This window comes from Simochromis diagramma, unplaced genomic scaffold (genome assembly GCF_900408965.1).
Source record: "Simochromis diagramma unplaced genomic scaffold, fSimDia1.1 OVJJ01000646.1, whole genome shotgun sequence".
NCBI classification, from domain to species: Eukaryota; Metazoa; Chordata; class Actinopteri; order Cichliformes; family Cichlidae; genus Simochromis; species Simochromis diagramma.
The window spans coordinates 5,190,207-5,218,157 of NW_024387279.1; the positions used below are offsets into that span (position 1 = coordinate 5,190,207).

Genomic DNA, 27,951 nt, shown 5'->3' on the forward strand with positions numbered 1-27,951 from the left:
CTTCACTATCTGCATCACATGACAAAATTGTGTCATTGTTTTCGAAAAGCCTCCGGGCTCGCTGTCCACACTGCGACACGAAAACAGCATTTTCAAATGATTCCGCTTTGGAGAGCGTTTTCAAAATGCTGCGTTTTCCCTTGACCAAAAACACCATCTCAGTGTGGACGGAAGGCCAAAACTGAGAGAAAAAGATGCTAATACATTTTCAAACGAAAACTTATTAGTGTGGACATGGCCTCTGTCTTCATGTTTAGTTTCTGTTCACAGTGAACATTCATTTTGTTTTCCTGCAATGAGGTTGTAGTGAATGTTCTCACCTGATTACTGTAATTACTTACTTAATACGTCTTTAATATATCTTGCAGTTTTACCATTCTCTACTCAGCCCTAAATGCTATTATCTTCTTCTCAGTCCCCCAACAACACTGCATTGGGTTTTTGTCTCTCTGACCCTTGTATTTAAGCTTAACCTTGACTGGATTTCATCGGCATGTCTTGAGTTTGACACATGCTTTACATTGTCATTTTAAAGAAGCAAAAGGCAAATCTCAAAGTGTTAAGCGCTTGTACAGCACCAGATGCTTCTCCACTGCTCTCATCAGCATAGAAACCACATTCACATAATGTAATTTCAAAAGTTCTACCCAGTAAATGAGTATAATGTGTTTTATTATGTGGCCCTTTTTCTAAAAGATTGCTCTTTCCTCATAATACAACAACCACATAGTGTAAAAATTACTTTAAATAATACACGGATTTCTAATACCAAAACTTTTCTTTCTAAATATTTATTATATGTAGTATTTCCAAATATTACAACATGTGCCAAGTTTTGGACTTTATCAGCAATACATTTTTACATATGCATACTTTTGTCTTTTGGCATTGCCACCAGGTTCACTGTGTATTTAGAAAAGATATGAAAAGTTTGAAATATGACAAAAATAAACAGATTTGCAAGTCCAAAATAAGACTGTAGTCATGTTTCACAGACACTGTATATTACATGTCAAGTAATTTTGACCTGTCTGACTATGTAACACTTAAAACTTCTACACCAGTGTGGACAAAAATAAGAAAAGATTTAAACATACCACGAGTTCTTTAATCCATTCACATTGATATCTTTAATGTAGGCGCCACACTGGTGAGTTGCTACAAATGTAAATGTCAGTGCAGCTCATGCTGTTGGGCTAACATCCATGCTCTTTCTCCTCCAAACTTGAGCTGGAAGTGTGGTGGCTGTCGATGTTGCTGGAAATATCTGGGGACATCGAGGACAGCAGGGGATCACTGGGGGAAATTGGCCCTAGGGTGTTGTCCCTTACCAGCTCCTTCATTTTACACGCACTAGAGCTGCCGTAAGGGCCAGGTTCCCCCGCATCTGCTGGCATATGGTCAAAGGTGATGGTGCCGTTGTTGAGGTCTAATGTGGTTGGAGGGGACATGTCAGGGGCAGAACTATGCTGGTAGAGCTCTGATGGGCAGTCACCAAGGACGGGCTCCTGCTTAATGGCACGAGCCATTAGCTCTGATGTACAGACAGTTGGGGATGACACCACTGTAAGACCATGAGCACGGGCTTGGATTTCCAACTCCTAGATAGAGATAGAAACGGTGGAAATGTTGCAATGTTTTAACACTGGAACAAAAAGTACATCTACGCTAATCAACTTCAAAATCATGTTTTGTGCAAATTTGCTAAGCCAGCATAAGACCTGGAACATAGAGCAAAGAAGAAAATCCAACTAAAGGCATCTTTTGAAACTCACTAATGGTAGTGCTGCATCTTGTTTGTAAAGTGCAAAACAATTGGTGAAAAGTGGGAGGATGCAAATACACTGCCTGGCCAAAAAGTCGCCACTTGGACTTAACTAAGCAAATAGGTATGAGCCTCCTATTGGACAATTACTGCATGGGCGATTATCGTTCAGCTGGCAACAAGTTATTTAACCCCAACTGGGCTCAGGGTAAGAAGAGAGGCAGATGAAGTGATGGAGAGACAGTAACTGCGTGTGTATATGTACGTGTGTAAAAACTTCAAATAGTCAGATTAACAGCAACAGTATTTTGTTTATATCCGCCATTGTAGAAACAATCACATATAAACAATAACGTGGCGCACAGCGTCACGTCAAAAAAAAGGGGCACACCTTTGACGTTGCATCTCCGTTTTCCTCGTCCACACGTAAATGCAAAAACTGAGTTTTCAAAAGTCTCCACCCTGGCAGGAATTTTAAAAAAATCTCAGTTTTCAGTGATCGAAAACACCATTTACGTGTGGATGAAAGGTGCAAATGCATAGAAAAATCTGCGTTTTCAAAAATACCCATGTACATGTGGACGTAGCCATAGACTGGCCACCACAGAGTCCAGACCCCATTGAGAATCTGGATGGAAATAAATCTTGCGACATTGCAGAAACACCCCGTTCTCTGCTGCCTGTTGGAGCAGGGGGGCTAGGAGGAGGAGTTGGCCGTCCGATTGGGGTCTGGAATGTGGGGCCTGCTGCTGCCGAGTCGGGGCAGCAGGGAAGAGGGTAACACTACCTGGGTCTGGGTACCTAGACCTGGGGCTTAGAGTACACTTGGGGAGTGTGATCGTGTGTACAGCGTCTCTTTATGTCTGTCTCCACGTTGGGTGAGTGTTGAGTAATTGCATATGAGAGCATGAGGGTGGGAATGGATGTCTGTATCTGTGTGTGCCTGTATGTCTGTGTCTATATGTCAGGTTGGGTATCAAACGCCACCCCTCTAGGGACAGCTCAGGCCCTCCAAGGTATGGAGACCTATCTCCCCGACCACTTCCCCTGCAAGTGGCAGACGCCTTCAGACATCGGTGCGTTGGTGGTTCTTTGTGTCCAGTGATGGGCGTCCAAGGTACACACCGGCTCACTCCTCGTGGCTGCTTGTCGGGGCCTGGAGCCTGGGGCTCGCTCGGGCCACTTCGGGGGGTGGGGTGCCCTCGGCCTCTCGGCCTGGGGCTCTGTCACTCTGGCGCAGCTGGCTGCCGGCGGAGCTCACGGGCACGTCACTGCAACCTGCTCCTACCTCAAAGCACACTGTGCGCTGTCGATCCTACGTGCTGCACAATGATGTTTAATATTTAGTATTTACTGTTACATTCCCATAGATCATCGTGATGTTGTTTATTATATTGCGCTTTTTTTCCTTCTGATTGTTCTCTCTTTTTTCTTTCTCAACAGGTGATCCAGGTGATTGATATATGTATTTTTGTCTGCTTATTTTGTTGGTTTTTGTTGTTTGCCCTTTATTACCTTTCCTCTTCTCTGCTGTTTTTCTTTCCCTTCTTCTTTCTCTGCTTTCTTTTCCCCAGTTAAGTCTGTCCCGTATTTAGCAAAGTGAAAATAAAATAAAATAAACAATAAAAGGTGAATCAAATAGACCATTACGGCAAGGCTGGGATGGTCCATTTGGTAAAGTAAATCCATTGGGCATCTTTCTTCGCCTTTAGACACTAATTCTGATGGCAAAAGAGCCAAACGGACAGGCAAGAGAAAAAAAAAAAGACATTGCAGAAACTTATCGAAACAATGCCAGAGCGAATGCATGCCGTAAAGGCAGTCCAACAAAATATTAGAGTGTGTGACCCTTTTATTTTGGTGACAACTTTTTTTTGGTCAGGCAGTGTATGACCCAAATTACTCAAAATTGGCTGAAACATCTTTTGAATAGAACAATTTTTTTCCAGATAAAACATTCTCTGATTTTGCACACTGGTTCTTTTGCCACCCTTCATGCTATAGCTGCCAAGCTATACTGGCTGCTGGCTGGACAGGATAATTCCCTTATATATAAGAATGTCAAACACAAGTAGCTTTCTACATATTACCTGTAATTGATGCATTAAAAGAACAAGCATTTGTTAATTTTGTGTAAAATACTGTACATCTGGGATCAAGTAGATTTTTGCTGTACTAATTTTGTGTTTTTACGTAAAAAAAAACAAAAACATGACCATAATACTTTAAAAAACCTACATAATGTCTGCAAAGCCTTAGAGTGACCCACCTGTATACGCAACATGAGATGCCGATTTGCGTGCTCCAGCTTCCTCTGTCTGCACTCAAGCTCCTTGGCTCTCTGCTGCTCTCGCTGTAATTTCCGAATATAGTCCACCGAGGCTTTCAGAATAGTGCCCTTATTCCAGCGCATGTCTCTGGGGTATACATGAGACAAATATCTACAGTCAGACTCAGCTGACCAGCTGACCAGAACACCTCAGGGTTCTTTACATCCTGCTGAGCAAAATGGCAATTGCATTTTAAAGAGACTTTGATACATTAGGATGTTAAAACACGGTTAATGCATGAATCACTACAGTAGGCAGACAAGTAGATGGCTGGGCACATGCATCCATTAGCATAAATACATGCAAAAACACTTACGGATCATTTGACTTTGGTATTAAGGTTCCCAGCTCTTTAATGCGATCATTGATGTTGAATCTCCGTCTTCGTTCAACTAGAATGCAAAGTAAGGACATGAACTGTGAACACCGATTAATATAGATTTACGAAAAAACTAGAAGTAGAAAATTAAGTATAAAAATAACAAACTATTTGCTTTTTAGGATGTTTAGGCGATTGTGTAAACCACTACACAATGAAGCTACTAAAATTAAACATAAAAAATTGAAATTCAGTAATATTTTGATTGCCTTACTTAAGTTGTGGTTGTCCTTCTTCTGTCTCTCTTTTGCCAGAGCACGAACTTCAGCCTCTGTGAAGCAAAAGAAGGCTGAATAGCAATACTTTAGACAAAAGCATTTGATTACAATGTGATTTAATCCAGAGTAAATGATTTCATTTTATAGGTTTGTATTTCACATGCTTTGAGGTTTGTTTAGCATATTTGAAATCTGTTAATCACAAACAATACAAAAAATAACAATCTGAAGGCTAGAACTGGAAAAAAGCTTAAAGTTTGCATCTCAGATTTTGCAATATACAGTAGTATAATGTGTGCAATTTAAAAATACACAAAACACTCAACATACAGTTTCTGAAAGTGAAGTTTTACAGTTTACAAAACATTATGTCTTTTTTTTTCTCTTCATTTTGCTTTGCTTACCTACTGGAAAGCTCTCTGGCCTTTGATAGTTTTCATATTGGCCACAGGATCCAGGCTTGTCCAGTACTTGCTTCATGCCAGGAGCTGGAGTAATTATTTGGCACATGATTGACTTAACAGTATTTTGTGCACTTCTAAATTGCACACAATATTGACATCAGCCTAAAGTAATCTATGTATTTAGATGTAAAAGTGTCTGAGTGGACTGGGATTACATCATACAAAACAAGGTTATGCATGTATTTTATCAGCAGTAAATTTTTAGACACAGAAAGGTCACAGAAAAGTGTACTAAACTGAGTGTCCACAAATATACCAGTAGTAAACAACATGTAGTAAAGCCTTATACTTTTTCTAATCCAAACGCTCATAAATTGAGTGTTAGTTTACCAGTGAATTCCCTTTTAATGTTGGGTGGACAATTGTTGATGGCGAGGCCTGGTAGCTGGAGACTTTGGTTGGTGTATACATCCAATAAATTTCCTGACACAGGTAGCTGTTGGTGTTAAAAACCTGTCATTATAGTGTCCTCTTGAAAAGAGCAACTGTCATATATTTTATTTAAACTCAAAGAAGGTGTCAACATTACACACTTTGGTATTTATTGTAGTATTTATTTTATCTTAAAATAAATTACCTGGTTGTTCATTTGGAGTCCTGGATCCATCAATCCAAGAACATCGTCGTTGTAGCTTGACTCCAAGCTAATAATATCATCAATGACATCATCCATCTGTATAACACAAAGGCACATTTCATGAACTCCTCACTCTCTGTCGAGACATCTGCATGTAAGGATACTGAATGTCCTCGAAGTGAGCAGGTGTACCTCTTTCTCACAGTTGGAGCTGAGGGTGAGCAAAGCCATGGGACTATTGGGTGCACTGCTGCCAGGACCGGGTGGCATACTGTGTTCGGGGGGCTGGCTGCCAGCTTTACCACCCAGGGTGGTTGACAGATACTGCCTCACCTGCTGCCGCTGAGCCTGCTGGATGTGGTATTTGGTGGGACTTTCCAGGTGGGTCTGGACCTAAGTGGCAAAGTCGTAAACATTACACCACATTAGCTTTTGGATTTATTCTTTGACTAAGCTCGTGTGATACAGTTAAGGGTAAGGAGAAAAATACACTGGCACGTAGAGAAAAAAATAGATTTAAAAATGAATGTTTTCATTATAATAATTCATCTGTCCCGGTGTGGTAAAAGCACAAATTAAAAATGCAAGAACTTAAATGTTCAAATGTTTCCAGCTTCAAAGTGCAACTTACAAATCCAAATGAATCACACTATACTACTCTGTTACATTAAAAGTTCCCCTGAAAACAGCCTTTTAAAACCAAATAATCTAACGTGCTTGCTTTGCAACATTACGGTGATAAGATGTTGAAATGTCCAAACAACATTTCTTTTACATTTTTTTTCATCAAGCTCTCTTTTTTTTTTCCTAAAAGAGCACTATATAACATTTCAGCACCTCTCCAACTCGTGCAGCAATTTAAATACGACTGTGTGTAAAACAGCTTCCCTGCCTTCATTTAACCAAAGACTTGTGAACTGGGTACACATAATGAAGTATTTAGAACTCAACCCTAATCCTCAACCTTAAGTCCTGTTTTCAAGCGCAGCAAAGATATTTTGACTCTTTTAGTGTAAAAATCGCATCTACTCTTTTTTTTTTTTTCCAAAAATTTTAAAATATGTCAGCCCATCTCACCTGATAGTGGCTGTATTCAAGCATCTCCAGCATGGTTTTTAGGTATTTCAGAAGTTGAAAATAATGCACATACAGTACAATCCCTTTGTCTTGTTAGCTTACACTGTGGTCCACAGATAGCTTGTGCAAATCTGACAGCAGTCACTGGTCCTGCTTAATTTATCTGATATTTAAGGCTCATTAGTTATGCAAGTTAAGAAATGGAGGAGGACACCAAGACTCATCCTCCCACTCCTGTGTTGTTCCAGATTAGCTATGAATTTATGTCTTTATACAGCCCATTTGACGTCACAACCTGCAGCTCACAAAGGAGTCTTTCTACTGGTTGGCCAGTAGTCTGCGAACCGAAGCTTGCTTAAGGCCAACTAACATTTAATCTTTAGTTCTGCTCATCCAGTATAAAACATTATTTGTTCTGAACACCCAAAACACAATTGACACCATTGTTTCACTACGATCTAGCCATACGAAAACTCAAACGTATGCTGTTTTCCCTAGCCCCATCCATTTAAAACATTTTTTAGAGGTTAATTACATTTGATCATCAGCAGGTAAACGTTAAAGTCACATTGATATCATGTATATATCTAAGGTGAATGTCTTGGTTTAGCAGCAAAATATTTTTTCATTCCTGTTTTTCCTATCTGGCTACAGTTTTGTGCTGCCTAGGTCAATTATCTTTGTATTTAGGAGAATTAACTTGGAACTGAGCAAAAGTGAACAGGGGTTTGTTGCTTTTCAAATCTTTTATTGAACACGCTTCATTTTTGTGAATTGGTTGTCACCAAGTTCAGTCAATGGTGCACTGCATTGAGCCCAGAGGGTGTGCTGAATGACTTGGAAAAAATGTTTTGGCCAGATATGCATGAAGCGTAACGCTGGTGGAAGTCGCGTTGTTTTCTTTCAACTGAAAAATTTACACAGATGGTCCTGATATGAATAAATCTTTTGAACAAAAAAAACAACAAGTTGGCTTGTCTTATATAAAGAACCGAAAAGTAGTGACCCCTTATTGGCCCTTAACAAGCATAAAAGATGGAACATGGAGATAATAATACTGAAAGCTGGGAACCAGTGCTATTTTACCCAGCCTTACCAGAAATGGAACTATCAGGAACCATAGATAAGAAACAAAGATGGGGAAACAGCAGAAAGACATTACCCAGGGTCGAGAATAGTTGCAATGCTTGTCCAACAGGTGGTATAGAGCCACATGTTACACACATATATCAATATTTATTATATGAGTATATTAGGTAAACCATAGGTGCTGTGTTTATCCAAAAGATTGATGCTTAACTTGTGTTACATGTAAAATAATATCTGGAAGCAACAAGGGAACAATGGTGTAAAAAAATAAAACATTGCATTTTTATGCTGGCTGTACTTTTGTCCTTTACGCATGAAATACATAAACTGGATGCTTCAAATAAATATGTCTTTTGGCCAAGCTGCAACCCCTGGAACTGAAAAATGAATTAAATGTGGAAATGACACAAACTGCAGCTCCTCTAGTGGCCCGTGTGGCTGACTTCATAAGCGAGTCAGCGCGCACAAACGTACATGTTAATTGGCTTTTTAATGCCAGGAACAAAAACAAAATTGCTCTTTATGACTATTTTCCTTTCACCTTAATAACGGGCATCATTTGACCTTCAATTTGACCTTCTTCTGTCAAGAGCGTCCCACAGCGCTACAATAATGTCGAAGTCCAGGGATCAAATCACCTTGTTGGTGCAAACGTACTTTTTTAGTTATGTAAAACTGTGTTGTTGTTGGCATTTTTCACAGATTCAACTGGAAAAAATGGGAACAAATTATGTTTGCAGTTTTTTCTTGTGATACAATATTTGAAATTTTAAAACTGTCACGGCTAACAGAGTGAGCCGTGTGGAGAAATAAATGAGGACCCAAGAGCAGGCACTCGCTGAGATGCGAAGGAGGTTTATTGTAAAATAAAACACAAGGAGAGGATGGCAAAACGGAACTAAAGATAATCTATACTGGGTTCAACTAAACGGCAAACCTGAACACAAAGGAAGGTGGGCGAAGGCACATGAAGGTAGACAGCAGGGAGAACACGCACAGGTGGGGAACACAGCTGGAAGTAATTGACAAGACGAGATAGGGCAAGCAAAACTGAATATACTCACATGAGACAAGGACGTCACATGAGATGACAGTGCCAGCAGTGGCCCACGGGTCATTTAAGTTATAGATGCTTCCACTAGGCAGTATCATTCGAAGGCAAAGCATAGATTTTCATTGCTATGCAGATGATACCTAGCTTTCATATCTATGAAGCCAGATGACACACGCCCATTAGGAATGTCTTAAAGAAATAAAGATCTTGATGGTCTCCTATTTCCTGCTTCTAAATTCAGATAAAACTGAGGTTATTGTACTACTAGCCTACTAGCCTGATACAATATATTATTAACTCTCCTAAAACCTCCCTGAAAATCATTCAGGGTCGATTCAAAATGCTGACAGGAAATAGAAAGAGAGAACACAATTCTCCTATATAGGTTTCTTTACATCAGCTCCTTAAACCAAGATTTGGAAATCTCAGCCCAAGGTCTCAAGCCGCATTTTATCATAAAGACCCCATAGTAGCATATCACACCAACAGAGCACTTTGCTTTCAGACTGCTTGTTTACTTTTGGTTCCTAGAATGAATCTGCTTTTAAGATCAGGCTTAAAACATTCCTTTTTGATAAATCAAATGACCCTGAAACCTCCCTTAGTTACGCTGCAATAGGTCTAGGCTGCTGGGGGATTCCCATGATGCAACATGTATACACCATCTGCATTTAATCATTAGTTATTATTATTAATCTCTGGCTCTCTTTCACAGTGTGGCGTTTGTTCTTTTTCCTTATCCTCAACCCAAATAATTATTGAACATTTTTAATGTCAATGTTGCCAATGTTCACGAAAACAGACTAACTATTTTCACTGTACTGCTACTATTTACAGTTTTTGCAGTTTTAATGAGAAACTTCATCACCACATTTATTACATTACATTTTATTTAAGAAGGGCAAATAAAGCCCACGTTCACAGACACCTGTCTTTTCTGTTTGTTTAATAGTTAGGGTTGAGGACATTTCACTCATGATGACAAGCAACATTAGACTAGCTGTGCATGTTCTTGTACCACCGACATGGTGTCAAATTTTCAGGCCATACTTCACAGAGGGGTAACATTGATGTCATGCCAAATTATTTTCCATTTTGGGCTCTGCAGATTAACCATTAAATAAAGTTCCACAGTGCTACCAGTAATTAAATCACTCATTTGAAAGCAGATTCAATGTTTTTGCTAAAAAAACTGCAGCATCAATTATTTACACTATTTCACATTGCATTTTGTGATTGTCAATAATATTTTATGTCTGCTTTTACAAGCAGAAAACAACTGCAAAGCGAGAGGTACTCTGCACTGAAAGCTCTTTGTGTGCTTCTTTTTTCATGTTGAAAAATAGTACATTATCTCTATAATCTCACATTTCTTCAGAGATCCTCTCGATGACGCTTTTTTGACGAGGGAGCTCATTAATGCCTATATGAGCTACTGCATCTCGTGTAACGCTGATAGAACACGGAGCATCACGCCTTTGCCCTGAATTAGTGGAAACTCAGTAAAAGCTTGAGAGGTGAGCACAAACAGAGGAGGAGCCCCCTGGCTCGACAGAGGTTTATACAATAAAACAGAGAAAGCATTCTTTGCAAACTCATAGTAGAACGTTTCTTTGTCTCTTCTTCACAGCTTGGCCTTTTCCTTCAGCAAAACCTTTGGGTCCAGAGGGAACTATTAACAAGGGATGTATTTCATCTATCCCTACAGCAAGACGAGCTCTCACTTTATTCACAGACTCTTTGTGAGACAGAGGTTTATTACCTTCTCAAGGAAAGCACATGGGTTCGTGCTTTAAACTAATGCCTTTAGGACCAATAACATTTCGAGATAGTCGTCACTCTTTGACCCCTGAAAAGAAATACATCCATTCATATCACTCCACCAGCCCCACTCCACTGTTTCCAACTTCCTTGGCAACCAGCCACACTCAAAGCATTCAGTCAAAAGGAAGATGCTAATTGTGTGAGCTAACATTTAAGAATATGGCTACAGTAGCGGTCCTGACTACTTAAGATCTTTCCTATCTTAGGCAATGCGAGTCAGTAGCAGAAGTACAGTAGATGGATTGAAAAGTCAGGCATTAAATCAATTATTTTAGAGTTCATATCTTGAGTTTGAGAGAACAATATTAGTGCAGTAAAATTTTCTCTGATTCAGCCATGTGCACACTGAATTTGATCATGGCAGCAGCAAATCGTTTTGTGATATTCCACTATCAGCTCTCAGTGATATTATTGCAAAGTGGCAGCATTTAGGAACTACAACAAGTCGGCGACAAAGTGGCAGACCACGTAAAGGCACCAAAGCTCTGTAGACTCAGTAACTGCAGAGTCCAGCCTTTCACGGATTTATATGTAAGACTACAGAGCCCCATAGTTTACAATAAACACACGCACACGAAAAGATTTGATTTCTCTGGTCACTAGTCAAGCTAAGCCTGACTGAAAGTAGTATTAGACATATCCAGGACATACACATTTCAGTCCTATCAAAGCACTACACGACTAGTAATGGGGCTCAACAAAACTTTATAAAACATATAAACAAAAACGGAGGACCACAAAAGTTAACATGAGGTCCATAAACAACAAAAAGTCATCTGTAAATTCTTTTTTTCTTTTCTTTTCCAAGTAAACCCACAAAAACAGCACTAGTCATGCTTATATTTTGGATCATTTTGACAATTTTTTTATTGTGTTAATTTAAAAGACAAAAAATAATAACGCCTTATAATGAATTTAAAAATACTATACTAGCAAAAAATACTAAAATTTTCTTCTGTGTAATCTTCAGTAGTAGACTAATCGATCTCCAACATAATATCATTTTTGTAAATATAAAGCTTTTGTATTTATGGAAGGAATTCACATAAATACAAACACAAAAGTTTGTGTTTAAGGTGACAAATTTCCCAAAACATATTTTCCTGACAAATGTAAGACATAAGCTGTGAATATCTTTAGTACAGGTATTAGTACCTTGACTTTTTCTGATAATTCAGTAGAGAAAATGTCAGTGCCCATAAATGATGCACTGCAGGATTTTAGCGTGTTCAGTTAACAAACAATTAAATCTGATATATTAATGCATGGTACCGTCAAATTTGTTATTATTTTTTTCATGTCCTGTAGCCTGATATTTACACCTTTAGCATGTTCCCTTTTCCTCCGTTTCCCTTTTCCTTCTCTCACAGTGCAGAATTAAATCAAGTTGTGGCCACAGTACTTCAGAGTGTAATTACTGCTCTACAAGGGGAGTACTACAAGCACAAGGAACATCAGACTACCAGCACAGATCATCTAATCTCTGGACGTTCACAAAGAAAAATCTATTGTGACATACAGAACACATGATGTGACTTGTTTGTAGTTGATTCTTCACTTCACTCTGCACTGCTACACTCAATCTTAGGGTTCCTCCACCTGCCAAAACCTATTTGAACTACTCATAACACCGTGAGACATAAAGAAGCAGACAGAACATATCGGTTAAAAAGGTAACTTTCACCTCAACTTACATTTCCCATTTTTTGTTGGTGAATAACTGTTCTTAGCTTAAATTTCAAAGTTACCAAAATGACATGCTGCTAAGCAAAACAATGCTTATTTTGATTTAAATGTCAACGTGGCCATTCATATCAATGAAGAATATCTAAAAATGACATTTTTATTAGTCACAAAATAACTTTTACACATCTGAACAGACCCTAGTAGAATTATTAAGATGGACTTTTCACATTTCTGCCGTGCATAGTATTGTGTGTATTAAATAACTTTTCTAATAATAATAATTTTGCTTATTATTATTAGATAATAAGCGGAATTATAAATCACTGAGTGGGCATCAATGAGATAAGAGAGAGACCGAGACAGACCGAGTCTGTGGCATCCTTGTCAAATGAAGCTGAACTCCCCACTCTATCTCTGAGGGAGAGGCCATTCGGACAAAGCTCATTTTCGCCGCTTGAATCTGCGTTCTCGTACTTTCAGGCACAACCCAAAGCTTGTGATCAGAGGCTCCAGTGCAAGCTGGACGCCACCACTCGATGAAGCCAACAGAACCATATAATCAGCGAAAAGCAGAGATGAAATTCTGAGACCGCCCAAGGTGAAGCCTTCCACCACTTGGTTACGCCTAGAAATTCTGTCCAAAAAATTATGAACAGACTCTGTGGCAAAGGGGCAGCCATGGCAGACTCCAACTCCCACTGAGAACAAGTCCAACTTATTGCCGGCTATGCAGGTCCACCTCTTGCAATGGTTGTATAAGGATCGAATCGCTTGTAGCAACAGGCCAGACAAATGAATGTCCCGGGTCACCCGGGACATTGATTGCCACAGAGGACAAAATTGGGTTTCTTTCAGTGCTTTTTAATATCAATAAGGACCAAAATCTGTAAGAAACTTCTTGAATAGAGGCTTTATTATATTCCTCACTTGCTATAGTTCACTCATATTGACATGATTTATGATACCGGGACACCAAAATACCAACATATTTGGCAACATAAGTAGATCACAAGAATATGACAGAATACCCTTTCCTGGAAAATGGGAAGTGCTTTTCCACTTTGCTTTAGCTGTTTATTCATTTGCACTGTGAAGACATTGAGGATTCCAATGAAAGCTTCATTCCTCCACATATTTATGTGTTTAATTTCTCATGAGACAGCAAGCTTCCATCTGACAACGAGCCATCTCATTCAATTGTCCTGTTACTTTTAAAACTATGTATGATGGTAATAAATGAACATTTAATGTAATGTGTTGGGTCTGTCTAGCACAGGATAAATGAACATTTAATGTAATGCTTTTGTTAAACCCCTTGAATTAACGCTGACAATCAGCCCTTTAATCAGATTTTACCCTGGGTTAAATTCAAATGGTGCTTTAATCAGGAGAAATCAAGGAAAAACAAAACTATTAAAAAACGCTGTATTTGTCTTTGAAGTTCACACAAAGATATAGCATTTAACAAGACAAAGCAGTCACATATTTTTACACAACCGTGACCACTGTTATTCCAGAAAACCCCGAACACAGAACACAATCTGCTTTCTACTGAAGAAATGGCCCCCATTAAAACTTTTAATGTTTTAGTATAGGTCGCCTCCGCCTCCCCCATAGCTGCCCACCCTCAAGGGCTCCTCTTTTTTACAAGTACCAATTTAGCCTTTCTTCAGACATTTTTTGGTTTGTTTGATGTAGATACAGTTATGAATTCCTTTGCGTACATTGTAACAGAATACATAATAAACATAATAAATAAAATGTTACTGCGAAGCCTCTTTTTGAGAAAATTGTTTCTTTTTCAAGAAGGCAGCAAAAACTCTCATATCCAAAGTGGTCGTAAGAAGGATTTTGAGTTGAACAACCACACTATGTTGTTTTGACATGGCCTGAAGGAGACAGTTTGCTCTTTTGCCCAATGCCCTCACTAGCACTTCTCTTTAGCAAAGGCAGCTACAGCAGAGACAGGCCGATTCATTAGGAGGAGCAGCTTGGGACAAAGACGTGTTCTTTTTTCTTTCCCTAAGGCTAACGGGTAACATTAGAAAGAATGTAACATCCTCTTCCAAGAATGAGACACACAGTCCAGTCAGTGTGGGATTAGAAACATGCACTTGCTTAAGTTACAAACAACAGTGCTTAATTTAGCAGCTACATAAACACGCTGTCTGGCTGTCATGTCTGATGTGGGAGCTTTGCACTAGACTAAGCTTTGAGTTTTAAAATTGAAATTTTAACCAAGCAGCGTACATTTCCATCTTGCCATAATGAGAAGTGTCAGCATTTACAGATGAAATGCTGTATTAAAAATATACAAATGCTATATTTTGGGTTTGAAAATTCTTGTCATGGATTTTGAGACTTGTTGAGACATGTCCTACTCTTGGTAAACGTTATCTCGAAGGATCGACTGGCTCTTCGAAATTGAGAACAGAGCTTTAGGTATACTCTGAGAAATGCAACAAACAAAAGACTCTCTCTTAGGTCGTTTACAGCTCAGTCTGAGCCAAACCCAAAAATCAAATAGTACAAAGATCTCACATTATTCAGCTTATGTGCCTGAAGTTTGAGGAAAAGGTCAGTGTAAACCACAAAGGGCTGCACGCGGACTTGAATCTGATGGGTTTTTTTTATTTAGGGCTACGCAGTGCCATCAAATGACTTTGGAAAATCTTTGATGGCACTGTTGAATGAATTCAATTTTTATGTATGAAGATTTATGAATTTTTAAATTAGTTTACATGTTATTTTAAGAATCTAATATAAAACAGATCATATAAAATAATCTTTTGCAAATAAAATCATACTACCAGTAAACATCCTACTAGAAATAAGAATAATGAAAACATAAATACAAGCTCAGAGTTTAGCACTGAACATTATATTATATAAGCAAAAAAGGTAATAACTGCCACAGGAAAACATGAAAAATGTGACTAATAATAAAGTTAATACAATGGACAATGTACACTCACCTGACAGCTTATTAGGAACAACTAGTATAGCATTGGACTGCCTTTTCTGTACAGAATTAATTCTTCGTGGTAGAATAAACAAGGTTCCATCACTCCCTAAAGGTGCTCTGTTGGACTGATATCTGGTAACTGTGGATGGCATTTGAGTAAAGTGAACTTATGGTTATGTTCAAGAAACAAGTTTGAGATAATTGGAGATTTGTGGCATGGTGCGTACGTGCAAAGGGATGTACATGGCCGGCAACAATACTCCTGTAGGATGGGAATGATGTGCATTCAGAGATGCTGCAGAGATGCTATTCTGCGTGCCTTGATTATGGTTATTGTTGCTTTCCAATTGGCTTGAAGCAGTCTGCAATTATAGCATCAATAAGGGATTTTCACCATTGTCTAAACCCTAGACATTGTTGTGTGGGAAAATCCCAGTAGACTAACCCGTGGGCTTCAACAACCATTCCACATGCACTGAGTTTGTCCCACATGATTGGTTTAGATATTTGCATTAACAAACAGTTAAGCCAGGGAAACCAAACAAAGTCAGGTAGTACTGGTCACAGTACCAGGTAGCAAGGAATTGCCAAAAAACTGTAGTTCCTCTAATAGCCTAAACTTAAGAAAAAATTGTGCAGGGGTTACATATTCATACAACTCGCCCATTTAACTTGGCACGTGGCAACTTTGAGTGGCGATTACCATCCGACTCAGAAAGTAATCTCCAGAGGTTTCAGGTTAAGACCACTTCCTATTTGTACCAGTGTTCCACAGGAATCTATTCTTGGACCTCTTTTATTCACTTTCTATATAACCAATATTATCTTTACCCAACCCAATATCACAGTGTAACATGCCAATCAACCCTACCTTGTGCCACTATTGTTTATATACATGCTTCCACATCCACCTTGAAGGCTTGTGTATTACGATTTATCACAGGTGATTTTTTTCTTACTCATCATTGTATCATACATAAAGAAGCGGTATGATGCTCCCTGGGAAACTGAAGTGAGCAGCATTTTATGATATTTGTTTACACGGCTCTGCTGAAAAGATTTCCTGCTTCCCTCAGCTTCTTTATGGAATTTAAGCACGCTACTTAGGATGTCACATTACGACCATAGATACTTTGATGCTCATAAATGGACTGAACTACAAAAAATTATGAAGCTGCATTTTCTGATTTCACTGGAACATTTCCAGAGATAATATTTTGTGTGATCATGTATAATGTATAATGTGTCCTTTTATTATGCAGCTGTCTATCTCAGTTTTTGTACAGCCTTTGTGGACACTGGTCTCACCTGAAATATAGAGCTCAATCTCAAAGAGACTACCTGTTAATAATAACAAAAAAAATCACCTTTAAAATGTTTCTCTAACAAGTTTTCAAACTGAGTGAGATTTGGTTTTTAGATGACCTAAATATAATTTTATAAGCAGTGCTGCCAGTCTTAAGTAGTCTGAATTTTAGCTGGTTCTTAAAGCTTGAGAGCAGTGTAAATATCCCAAACATGATATAGATCAAGTGTTTCTTATCTTACAGTGGGGCAAAAAAGTATTTAGTCAGCCACCGATTGTGCAAGTTCCCCCACTTAAAATGATGACAGAGGTCAGTAATTTGCACCAGAGGTACACTTCAACTGTGAGAGACAGAATGTGAAAAAAAAATCCATGAATCCACATGGTAGGATTTGTAAAGAATTTATTCGTAAATCAGGGTGGAAAATAAGTATTTGGTCACCTCGAACAAGGAAAATCTCTGGCTCTCACAGACCTGTAACGTCTCCTGTAAGACGCTTTTCTGTCCCCCACTCGTTACCTGTATGAATGGCACCTGTTTGAACTCATCATCTGTATAAAAGACACCTGTCCACAGCCTCAAACAGTCAGACTCCAAACTCCGCCATGGCCAAGACCAAAGAGCTTTCGAAGGACACCAGGAAAAGTATTGTAGACCTGCACCAGACTGGGAAGAGTGAATCTACAATAGGCAAGCAGCTTGGTGTGAAAAAATCAACTGTGGGAGCAATCATCAGAAAATGGAAGACATACAAGACCACTGATAATCTCCCTCGATCTGGGGCTCCACGCAAGATCTCATCCCGTGGGGTCAAAATGATCATGAGAACGGTGAGCAAAGATCCCAGAACCACACGGGGGGACCTGGTGAATGACCTGCAGAGAGCTGGGACCAAAGTAACAAAGGTCACCATCAGTAACACACTACAACGGCAGGGAATCAAATCCCGCAGTGCCAGACGTGTTCCGCTGCTGAAGCCAGTGCATGTCCAGGCCCGTCTGAAGTTTGCCAGAGAGCACATGGATGATACAGCAGAGGATTGGGAGAATGTCATGTGGTCAGGTGAAACCAAAGTAGAACTTTTTGGTATAAACTCAACTCGTCGTGTTTGGAGGAAGAAGAATACTGAGTTGCATCCCAAGAACACCATACCTACTGTGAAGCATGGGGGTGGAAACATCATGCTATGGGGCGGTTTTTCTGCCAAGGGGACAGGACGACTGATCCGTGTTAAGGACAGAATGAATGGGGCCATGTATCGTGAGATTGTGAGCCAAAACCTCCTTCCATCAGTGAGAACTTTGAAGATGAAACGAGGCTGGGTCTTCCAACATGACAATGATCCAAAAACACACCGCCCGGGCAACAAAGGAGTGGCTCCGTAAGAAGCATTTGAAAGTCCTGGAGTGGCCTAGCCAGTCTCCAGACCTCAACCCCATAGAAAATCTGTGGCGGGAGTTGAAAGTCCGTGTTGCTCGGCGACAGCCCCAAAACATCACTGCTCTCGAGAAGATCTGCATGGAGGAATGGGCCAAAATACCAGCTACTGTGTGTGCAAACCTGGTAAAGACCTATAGTAAACGTTTGACCTCTGTTATTGCCAACAAAGGTTATGTTACAAAGTACTGAGTTGTATTTTTGTTATTGACCAAATACTTATTTTCCACCCTGATTTACGAATAAATTCTTTACAAATCCTACCATGTGGATTCATGGATTTTTTTTTCACATTCTGTCTCTCACAGTTGAAGTGTACCTCTGGTGCAAATTACTGACCTCTGTCATCATTTTAGGTGGGGGAACTTGCACAATCGGTGGCTGACTAAATACTTTTTTGCCCCACTGTACGTTTTACCAACAAGTCGAAATGATCTAAACTATTAAAGAAACATTTCACTAAACAGTCCATCCTGATATGCCATTGCAGGAAGTCTGGTTACTCAAGTAAGACGTTAGAGTTTTGTGTTGCTACAGGTACTTCCCAAGGATAACATAATAAATGGGCTTTAGTTAATTCATCCCACAATTTAGCAAACACTTGGTTGAAGCAGTAGCTCAAAAAATGACAACATTTCTGTAGGGTTACGAGTAGAAACAACAACATTATCAATTCCAATAGGGGTCCACAACATGCATCAAAAAAATGAAATGGAAAAGGTTAAGGATGTGGGACTACATTATTCTGTTTGTTAAAAAAAACGTGTAAACATTATCTCAACTCAAGTTATTTTTTATTAATATTATAGTTGGTCTTTTTTCCTATAGGGTCTTTTCTCCAGCCATTAGGTCTGACAAAAAAGAGGCATTTGCATAAATTAAAGTTTTTGGGTTTTTTTTTAACAACAACATGTCTTCGCTTCATGTTTCGGTGTTTTATGACCCAAATTTCTCTGCAGCTCAAAGCTGTCTCCTTGGTTATGAAACTGTCAAGCATCAAACCCCTATCATCATCAATTACCAGCCGTCTACACGAAAATTTTGGCCATAACTCAGTCAAATCCAAAAACAAAGTCATATGCAGTTCTGTGAAACCCAATTCTTAACACTGCTGAGTGAGTGCCTTTGTCTCAATCCCTGAACTGGTTTTACACTCCATTCTCAAAGGGGTCAGAGAAAGCTTGACTAATTAAGGGCCACCCCATCCCCTTTTGGACTTCAACTGAGCTTTATGTTTTCACTTTCATGCTCCAGCAGCTCTGCCTGGTACTTCTAAGCTAATTTTGCACTGAATACATGTCTTAAGGGGGGTCTCTCTGATAATCCAGACAGACAAGGTTCAAACTGTCAGGAAGTGTTTGCCCACATGGCATTTCTGTCTGGGTTGTGTGAAAGTTATGAAGTATAAGAAAAAGATCCTCCAAAAGAATTCCATAAATAATCTGCTTTATTACATTTATGTTGTGTTTTTCCATGTACCAAGTAACATTATGGCAGGCTTAAACACAATGATATATCAAAGGTGCAACACATCAGCAAAAAGACTGTGAGCAGCAGGAATGAACCCAGTGAAACAGAGCGATGGTAAAGTCATTTTACTTTAACTCAGATACACATCAAATCTATAGAGCCAATCCATCAGCTACACACCAACTATAGTCAAAATTTTCTTTAACAGCTCCTTACTTAAAATGCAGAATGTAAATACTCATACTTTCTCTTCATCTCAAACCTGGAAAAATAACTATATTTGAAGACCTCTTATTTCAGGAAACTAATATTTATAACTAGCGCAGACTGAAAAATGTGTACACTCACACTTTCAGGGTCTATCCGGTCATTCCAGGACTCAGATGAATGAAAATATGTCAGTGTAGTGGAGCAAATAGGATTAAATGAGTTTAATGCCAAATGTCTGGAAACAGGAATTCTGTCAAGAGATAATCCCCTGTATGGAATTAACACAGTCCCCTCTTAAAAAACTGTATTTGTTCATAGTCCATAATAGAGTTGAAATTGTGATTTAAAGAAGAACAAAATCCTTAAGCAGTTTTTGGAAACAAGGATCAACTGGAGAATACCCATTACTGATCATCAGTGACTCAAGCAGGTTTTCCAGAGTCTTGGAAGTCTTACCTTCAGGTCCTTTATGGATGACTGGCTCACAGCAGAAGGGCCAGGTGGAGGCGTCAGGTCGTGGACAGACCTGTGTTGGGCGCCGTGGTGAAAAGGGTGACCGGACTTCTTCTTCCTCGCTTCCCCACACTCTCGAACCTGGTAGGGGGAAAACACTGGCATCTCTTGGAGTTGGACCTGTGACATCACGGCCGGTAGAGGGGGGGAATCCTGGCAGCGCTTGTAGAGGCCATGCTGGTCCAGAGGAGCACTGAAAACACCGGCCCACCCAAGGGCAAAAAACGGAGGGAGGAGTTAAATAAGCCAGGCTAAACAAAACGCTGGTGTGTATGTACTTGGCCAATGGCATTTTTTCCTGAGCCATCCTGAGTCACTGAGCTATATGAGGTATTGTAGTAGAGCACAATGTAATGATTGAGCAAGAGGGAAGCCAGAGATTCTTTTACTGAGAATATGTTATTGTTCTACGAATGAGGGTGAATGATGCATTTATGCTTCATGGACTGTTATACACTATAAGAGGGTGGGTAATTATCTATACAACCCTGAACACGGATGTAATCTAACTGATTAAGTATCCTAAAATAATATAGAAAGCATTACTGTAACGTCCGTTTTCTTTTGTAACTCTGCTTTTGGTTTGTAAAAATATCAGGATTTGAGAAATAGCACCTAATGAACATCATGGTGTAACTTTGGTGTAGTGCTACACTGGGCTTTGCAGCTATTCAAATAAACAGTGCTATCTTTAGCACTATAAAAAAAAAAGTGCCAATGCTAATAAACATTTAGACCAAACTATTAAATTACCAGGCAATAAATGTTCCACAAAGCTAAGGGATTTGTGCTATAATTCCTGGTTATGGGGTCACTGCATTATCCAACCTCTACCATGTTACTCATAGTAACTGACCAATGAACCAAAGGTCATTCAATGGAAAATCAGTAATTGGTTCCAACTTGACCCCTGAAAATGGGAAACGTTTTTTCGTACAGTAACCCTAACATTTTTAATGAAGCCATGCAAAACTTTACCTTCATAATGTAAAAACATTGAATTTTTAAATCAATATGTAAGTCAAAACAAAGTTTGTCAGGGGTCTGTGGCCCAGCATTTATGTGTTTGGACTCTATAAAGGGTTTCCTTTATGCATACATTTTGATGCCAGGAAAAGTACATTTCTAAGCTGAGCTGCTAAGCTGATCAACTGTAGTTTTTCATTCTGAGCTTTACCTCACTGTCAATAACAATGGCCAGATAAGATTGGTAATATCATTGGGTCTGCTTGGGTTTCTATCTAAACTCTGCCAAGTCTGAAAATGATTTCAAGGAAATCTAATGCTGACTATGAACCGTCAGACTCCAAATAACCAATCAGCTTTGAGGTGTGAGGCAGTGCCTTGGGCCTTTGGAAAACCTTTAATAAACATCGCAGATTTACTCATGTGCAAAAACTCAGTCTGTCCACTGAGAGTTCATCCATTCGTATCCATGTACATATTTCAGCAGACAGCAGCTGCACATCCCAAACTGAACTGGGTCTGGCATTGCACACGCTGTCAGGATGAGGCATTCCCTCAGAAAATGATCCTTTTGATAAAACCACTTCAAATCCTCTCAGCCTGCGCAGCTGTGTGATAATCGCACTAATTAGCCTGGCATGTCAAATCTAGCCTCTGGTCGACAGCTATTGCTTTTACATCACCAGTGAAAGAGCTTCAGAAGAAACTCTTGTTTTTTCTTTTTTATGCAACCTATTTCACAGAAATTTATATCTTGTTTCATTAAAAGTGATTCTTTGGAGTCTTGCTTATGAAAAGTAAGTTCCAGTTCATTAAGTTGTTTTATAATGTTCAGTGTTTGTGTGTCGGATATTGATTTTCCACAGAAAAATACCTTCCATTTGGCCTTTTAGAAGACACAGCAGTTTTCATGCACTTGCTATGGTTTAAATCATACTTGTGTTATAACCATATTTTAAAAAGCTGAGTCATGCTTAATTTAGTTTGCAGTTCATTTGTTAAGGTTCAGTGAGACTGGCTGTATTCTCATTGTTGCCTTGCTGAAAATATCAATAAAAAAAAAATCAATTATAAATCGAAATAATTTGGATTATTTTTCTAATTTCACAAGAAGCTGAGTTACTGCGAAACAATCCAACTTTGTCCTTAAAACACTGTTCACTACAGACAAAAAAATGATTTACCCTGTCAGGGTTTAGGACGTATGTACTTATGAGTCAAAAAAAGCAAACACGCAAAGTGAAATATTTTTATATGCACAGATTTTATATCCATATTATGCTCATGAGCTATTGTTTTAAAGTGTAAAATAGTGAAGTATACATTTAATTTCTTTATATTTTGTTTGGAAAATGGGAAAGTCTTCTTGAAGGATATACAAAGCTCTTCTTTGGATGTTGGCTGCCTTTTGTTCTGGTCTCTATCAAGATGAGCCTACACTACATAATGTTGGGGTGCAGGCTCTGGGGAGGCAGTTTGATGACTTCATTGCATGTTTTTTTATTCACCTATGCTTCGACTTTTTTGGCAGCATGTTTGTGATCATTGTTATCTCTGAAGAACAAAGCCAGTCCCAATCAGACTGTTTCCAGATGATGTTATATGGTGGATCAAAATGTGACTTTCTGAGCTCATAATTCCATCAATTTTGAAAAATCTCCATCTGTGAAACAGAGCCTCCACCATGTTTCACAGATGGCTTTAGACACCCACTGTTGTACGTCTTTCCTGGCCTCCTCTGTTGGATTCACCGCTCTATAAGACCTCTTGCCAATGACTTTAAATATGTAAATATGGCTACCTTTGTGAGCAGCCCTTCTAGTGAGACCATTTCTGATGAAACTCCTGCTTCAGAAAATGGATGGATCAACTGAACGGCCTGATATATTTGCGTCAGGAATTTGCTGGATTTTTTTTCCATTTTCTGAAGGACCTGATTCTCAGATACTCTTCATCTGCTGTAGATATTTCAAGGCCTCGCGTAGTTTCCTCAAATGTTTTAAGGACACACGTTGTAAGATGCCAAGTTTTCAGCTTCTTTGGGAATCATCTTGCTGGTGCAAGTACAATTTTATATCTGTCTGTTAAACTGTGTTATCTTTGGCTTTTTCCATAGATACAACAAAAGAAATGAGAAAAAATTCACATGCTTTTGCAATAGACAGTAACAGTAAGTAAGTAAAAGTGGCTAAAAAAAATGTCAGGTCTCAGTTGTCTGGAAAAAAGTTGTCAGGTATCAGACAAAAAAATGTCAGGTCTCAGTTCTCGGGAAAAAAGTTGTCAGGTATCAGACAAAAAAATGTCAGGTCTCAGGTCTCAGACAAAAAAAATGTCAGGTCTCAGGTCTCAGGAAAAAAGTCGTCAGGTATCAGACAAAAAAAGGTCAGGTCTCAGTTCTCAGGAAAAAAGTCGTTCCCAGGCTAAGCTTAACAACCGATATATGGATTGACTGCCTCTCATTCTCTCTCCCCCTCCTGCTGCTACTTCAATCGATTTCTGTGCATTTTTTTTTTTTTTACACGTGCATTAAATTAAAATAAATTACGTCAATTAAGCATTATGAAGCGGGCGGGGGGTCCCTATTTTTATTTATTTTTTTTGCTGGGAGTTGGCAACCCTATTAGTTAGGTTGCTTAATATTTCCACTAAGTACTCTTTAAAATACCATAATAGGGAGGATGGAGTAGGTTTAAGTTTATAATGCTGGGCAGACACTGTGCGGTTTTTTCAGTCGCGCGATTCAGCTCATGCTCAAACTGTACGATTGACTCGCAGGGGTTAGAAGTTCATAGGTCACGATGGGTCTCACACTATACGGCCCGATGCTCTGATGCGACCCGAGTGCTCACACCGTGCGTCCATAAAATGAAGGTTATAACAGAAATTCTGTCGCTCGCTCTCCTTCTGTCGTTCACTCACACAGACACACCACCACCATCAACTTTGCTAAATTGCTAATGAAAAACATTGATCAGGCAGCTGTGATTGAGCAGCAGTGTCGATCCAACTATTTTCACGGTTGTTGTGGTCGTGATAATGTTGTGAGGCCACATCGAAAAGGCTCGGATGAGCTTGCCAAAGTTCTACAAGTTGTACCTCCATCGCTTGTGTCCAGATCACACGCTGCACAGCCGTGCTGCGCCGTCTTTTTCGCTGACGTTTGTGTTTGCGCGTGCGCAGTGTGACAAACTGCGGTGACACCCTCACGACGGTCGCGAGGATTTCAAACAGGTTTGAAATCCTCCCGACCAAGCGATTGATGATCGGGAGCTCGTCGTGAGGTGTCAATCGCTTCTCGTTACCCCACGTATACTACACGATGCACGATGAAGGCCAAAATCGGGCCGATCACCAAAACGGTCGCACGACTCAAAAATCGGCTCAAAATGGGCCAAAAATCGCACAGTGTGAGCCCAGCATTAGATTGATCAGTTTTGCTGAACTATGAAATATTTTGGGTACACTGCATTTTTTGCATACAGGTATACCAGAATAGCTTTAGTTTTATTTTTTAAACTTGAGTTTGAACTTATACAAAATGCAGCAAGATATTTAAAAAAAGAGAAGGTTTTATTGATTATAAAATACTCTATACTGGATATTGGATATTGGATTTATATCAGTATCGGCAGATATCCAAATTTATGATATCGGTATTGGACGTAAAAAAAGTGGTATCGTGCCATCTCTAATACTAAGCGAGAAGTAGTCTGAAATTCTGATACATATAATTGTAAAAAAAGCATACATGCTAGGCAGGTTACAGTATGGTCTTTCCTTAAATGTATTTTTTCCCATTTTAAATGGAAGCTCGAGTTTGTTTTCTCAGGCCTGTGTCTTCACGTTCATTTTTCTCCTGCTATAACAGCTGTTATTCCAGCTGCTGTTCTATGTACTAATCCATCAATGAATAAAACTACAACCATGTGATGGCATGCCACACATGGTAAGCTCCACACCTCACCACCCGTTGATTCACTTTAGTTTAATTTACAGTCACTACTTTAAAATATTCTACTTATTGTTCAATATTGTTTCTTTATTAAATGTATTTATTTTTCCATCACACCTTCCAATGTTTATATGGCGTGCACACATATTAACCTTGCAAGGTCAAAGTTCTGTTTTATGTTATATTAATACATCTTTCTTTGTTTGAGTTACCTGGGGGTTGGCTTCTCCTCCTGTCTGGCAAAGGTGTGGCAAAGGGCTGCGAGACCTGAAGTACCACTGACAGCCTAATTGGATTGCACCACATGCTTCATTGCCTGGGGGGTGTTTCATGTTTGTTTAATTGTTTTGTATTAGTTGGTTATATGGCAGCCATCTTGTTTCCCCCGTGTGTGTCATTTGGTTTAGCTAAACCAGTATTTAAGTTCCCCTGTGTGTCATTTCAGCAGGTCAGTTTGTCTTATGTTTGTTTGAGGTTTTGTTAATTATTATCTTGAGTTTAGTCTATTGAGTTGACCTCTTTTATTGGTCTGCCTGTTTAAGTTTTGGCTTTGTTAAATATATTTTCATATTTTTGGGTCAATAAAACCCCTTTTTTTTGAATTAAAACCACCTGTGTCCTTTATGCTTTACTGCTTGGTCCCTGACAAACCACAATGTATTTTTTTTTTTTCAAAGATATGAAATGCTAAAGGATGAGGACATTAAAACACTGTTTACATTGTTTAAGTGTAGACAGGCCAAAAAAGACTATTGGAAACAAACATGTAGACACCCACATTCTCTGCACAAGTGGATCTTATCAGTCACTCAACATCCTACGTGTTTTGTCATAATTAAGGAAACAACGATCTTCTTCCCATTTACAAAAACATGCTGATGCACAGTGTACATGGATAGTCATGTGATGTGCATTCATGTGTCATAGTTTGAGGTTTCTGTTTAGTTCCTACTTTATTTTGGAATCTCTGATTTTATTGAATGTTGGTTAGTTTGCTTCCGTCTTTTAGCTTTATTCACACTGTTACACCATATACTGTTGGAAAATTGTCTTTCAGTGTTCCACATCAAACTTTTCTAAGTTTTTGTTTCCATTTTCTTGCTCAGGTATGAGTTTTTGCATTTTACTTAGTTTCCTTATGTTCCTAGTTGAGTTTTTTGGACTGTTTTGCTTTACTTGCCCCTCTGCCACAGTGACTGACCTCCTTCTTGGTGCAAATGTTTCAGACTTCACTCTATAGGTGTGTTGTGTTTGGGTTGTTCTCCTTATTGCAGTATGGAACAAGATGACAGAAAAACAGCTAAAATAAATCTCCCCAAAAATGTTTTGTTAAACATGTTTTGGAACAGCAGAGTTTTGATAAAACTTTAAGGACTTTAAGGACACATTTTATACATATTTTCACCAGTCATAATGATCCCAGAAAGTGAATATGGCCACTGTGTAACAATACTTAAGCTTAACTGGTTTAAAAAAGAGAGAAATGCCATTAGTCATGTTTTGCTTCTCCATTGTGGTTAGTTTGTTCCTTACATCTGCATGTGTTTGTCACTTTTAAATACAGAACCAACTATCTGTCATAGCTAAACCTTTAAAAAATGTGACTTGTAATTGCATATATATGCATAAACATGCCCTAGCAGATTATCATTTATCTTATTATAATTGCACACCTGTGTTTCCTAAATTGATTGAACACATATTTAGTGCCACCGTGGAAATTTGACTAAACAATAATGAACTGATGCATCACAAATATAAATAAATGGATCATGTCTACAGCAAAATTAGTCCCACAGAGTTGTTTGTGAAATTAAGATCTCAAAGTCTCCAAAAACCTTTTGCCTTTTGATTTTGTATAAGCACAAGCCATTTCTCTACAATCGGCATTTAAGAAAAAGATTTACATGCATGTGCAGCACAGACACACAGCTGATGTGTTGCCAGTTGTTGGTATGAAGTTCCAATTTAGTTAATGATAAACAAGCTTCAGTTAAATGTAGAAAAAATGGGCACGTGAAACATAATATTAAGGGAAACATAGCTGAATTTTATTCTAAACCCAAGAGGCGCATTGACCCAAAATAAAAGAAGATATATTTACAGAGAATCAAGGACGCTTCTTACCTTTTTATTTTCATGACAGTGACTCCAGGATTCACCCTTTACCACTGCTTCAGATTGAGAAATTAGATCCTTTCCTTTTTCTTTTCTTTTTTTAAAGAGCTCTAAAATGTAAGAAGTGACACAACGCTGTCTCACTCATGAGCTGGCCTAAAGACGAGTGACAGATGTCTCCACTTCCGTGATTTAATTGAACATATTGATTTAGGGAAGGAGAATGAGCAATTTTGGAGTTTTGCAATAGTACTGTTATCAGGCAACATTTTTTCCATTCAGAGCTGTGATGGTGAACAGTTTTGCAACCCCATTTACATCAAGAATGCAGAGGCTGCATAAAATGACAGAATTCAGTAGATCTTCTTATCCTTTAATATGAAAGTAGGTAACAGAAAAATGTTGAAACAGAAATTTTGCACGTTTAAAAGGGTCCTTTTTGATGAGCTGGTGCAAGGACCAAGAGTAAAATAAAATAACATTTTATTTATTACAGTAGAAATCTAAAAAAAATAAGAAATAAAACCAGACTAGGTACACTAAGATAAGA

At 38.8% G+C, this 27,951-nt stretch overlaps 1 protein-coding gene across 5 annotated transcripts; it reads right to left on the minus strand.

Moving 5' to 3' along the window:
- Positions 1–775: 775 nt before the first annotated feature.
- mitfa (melanocyte inducing transcription factor a) lies at positions 776–27,543 on the minus strand. Of its 5 annotated transcripts, none has more exons than XM_040003275.1 (10): positions 27,411–27,542; positions 20,309–20,558; positions 5,926–6,126; positions 5,734–5,829; positions 5,487–5,592; positions 5,097–5,180; positions 4,689–4,745; positions 4,412–4,487; positions 4,035–4,182; positions 776–1,601 (listed from the first exon to the last, which is right to left on the minus strand). In XM_040003275.1, exons 1-10 carry the CDS (start codon positions 27,422–27,424, stop codon positions 1,197–1,199), a joined length of 1,437 nt encoding a protein of 478 aa, XP_039859209.1. In that variant the 5' UTR covers positions 27,425–27,542; the 3' UTR covers positions 776–1,196. The 5 variants fall into 5 exon arrangements, with proteins under 5 accessions (XP_039859209.1, XP_039859210.1, XP_039859211.1 ...); XM_040003276.1 differs by lacking the exon at positions 27,411–27,542 and adding an exon at positions 25,496–25,894; XM_040003277.1 differs by lacking the exon at positions 5,097–5,180 and having other exon boundaries at positions 27,411–27,543.
- Between the last annotated feature and the right edge of the window lie 408 nt (positions 27,544–27,951).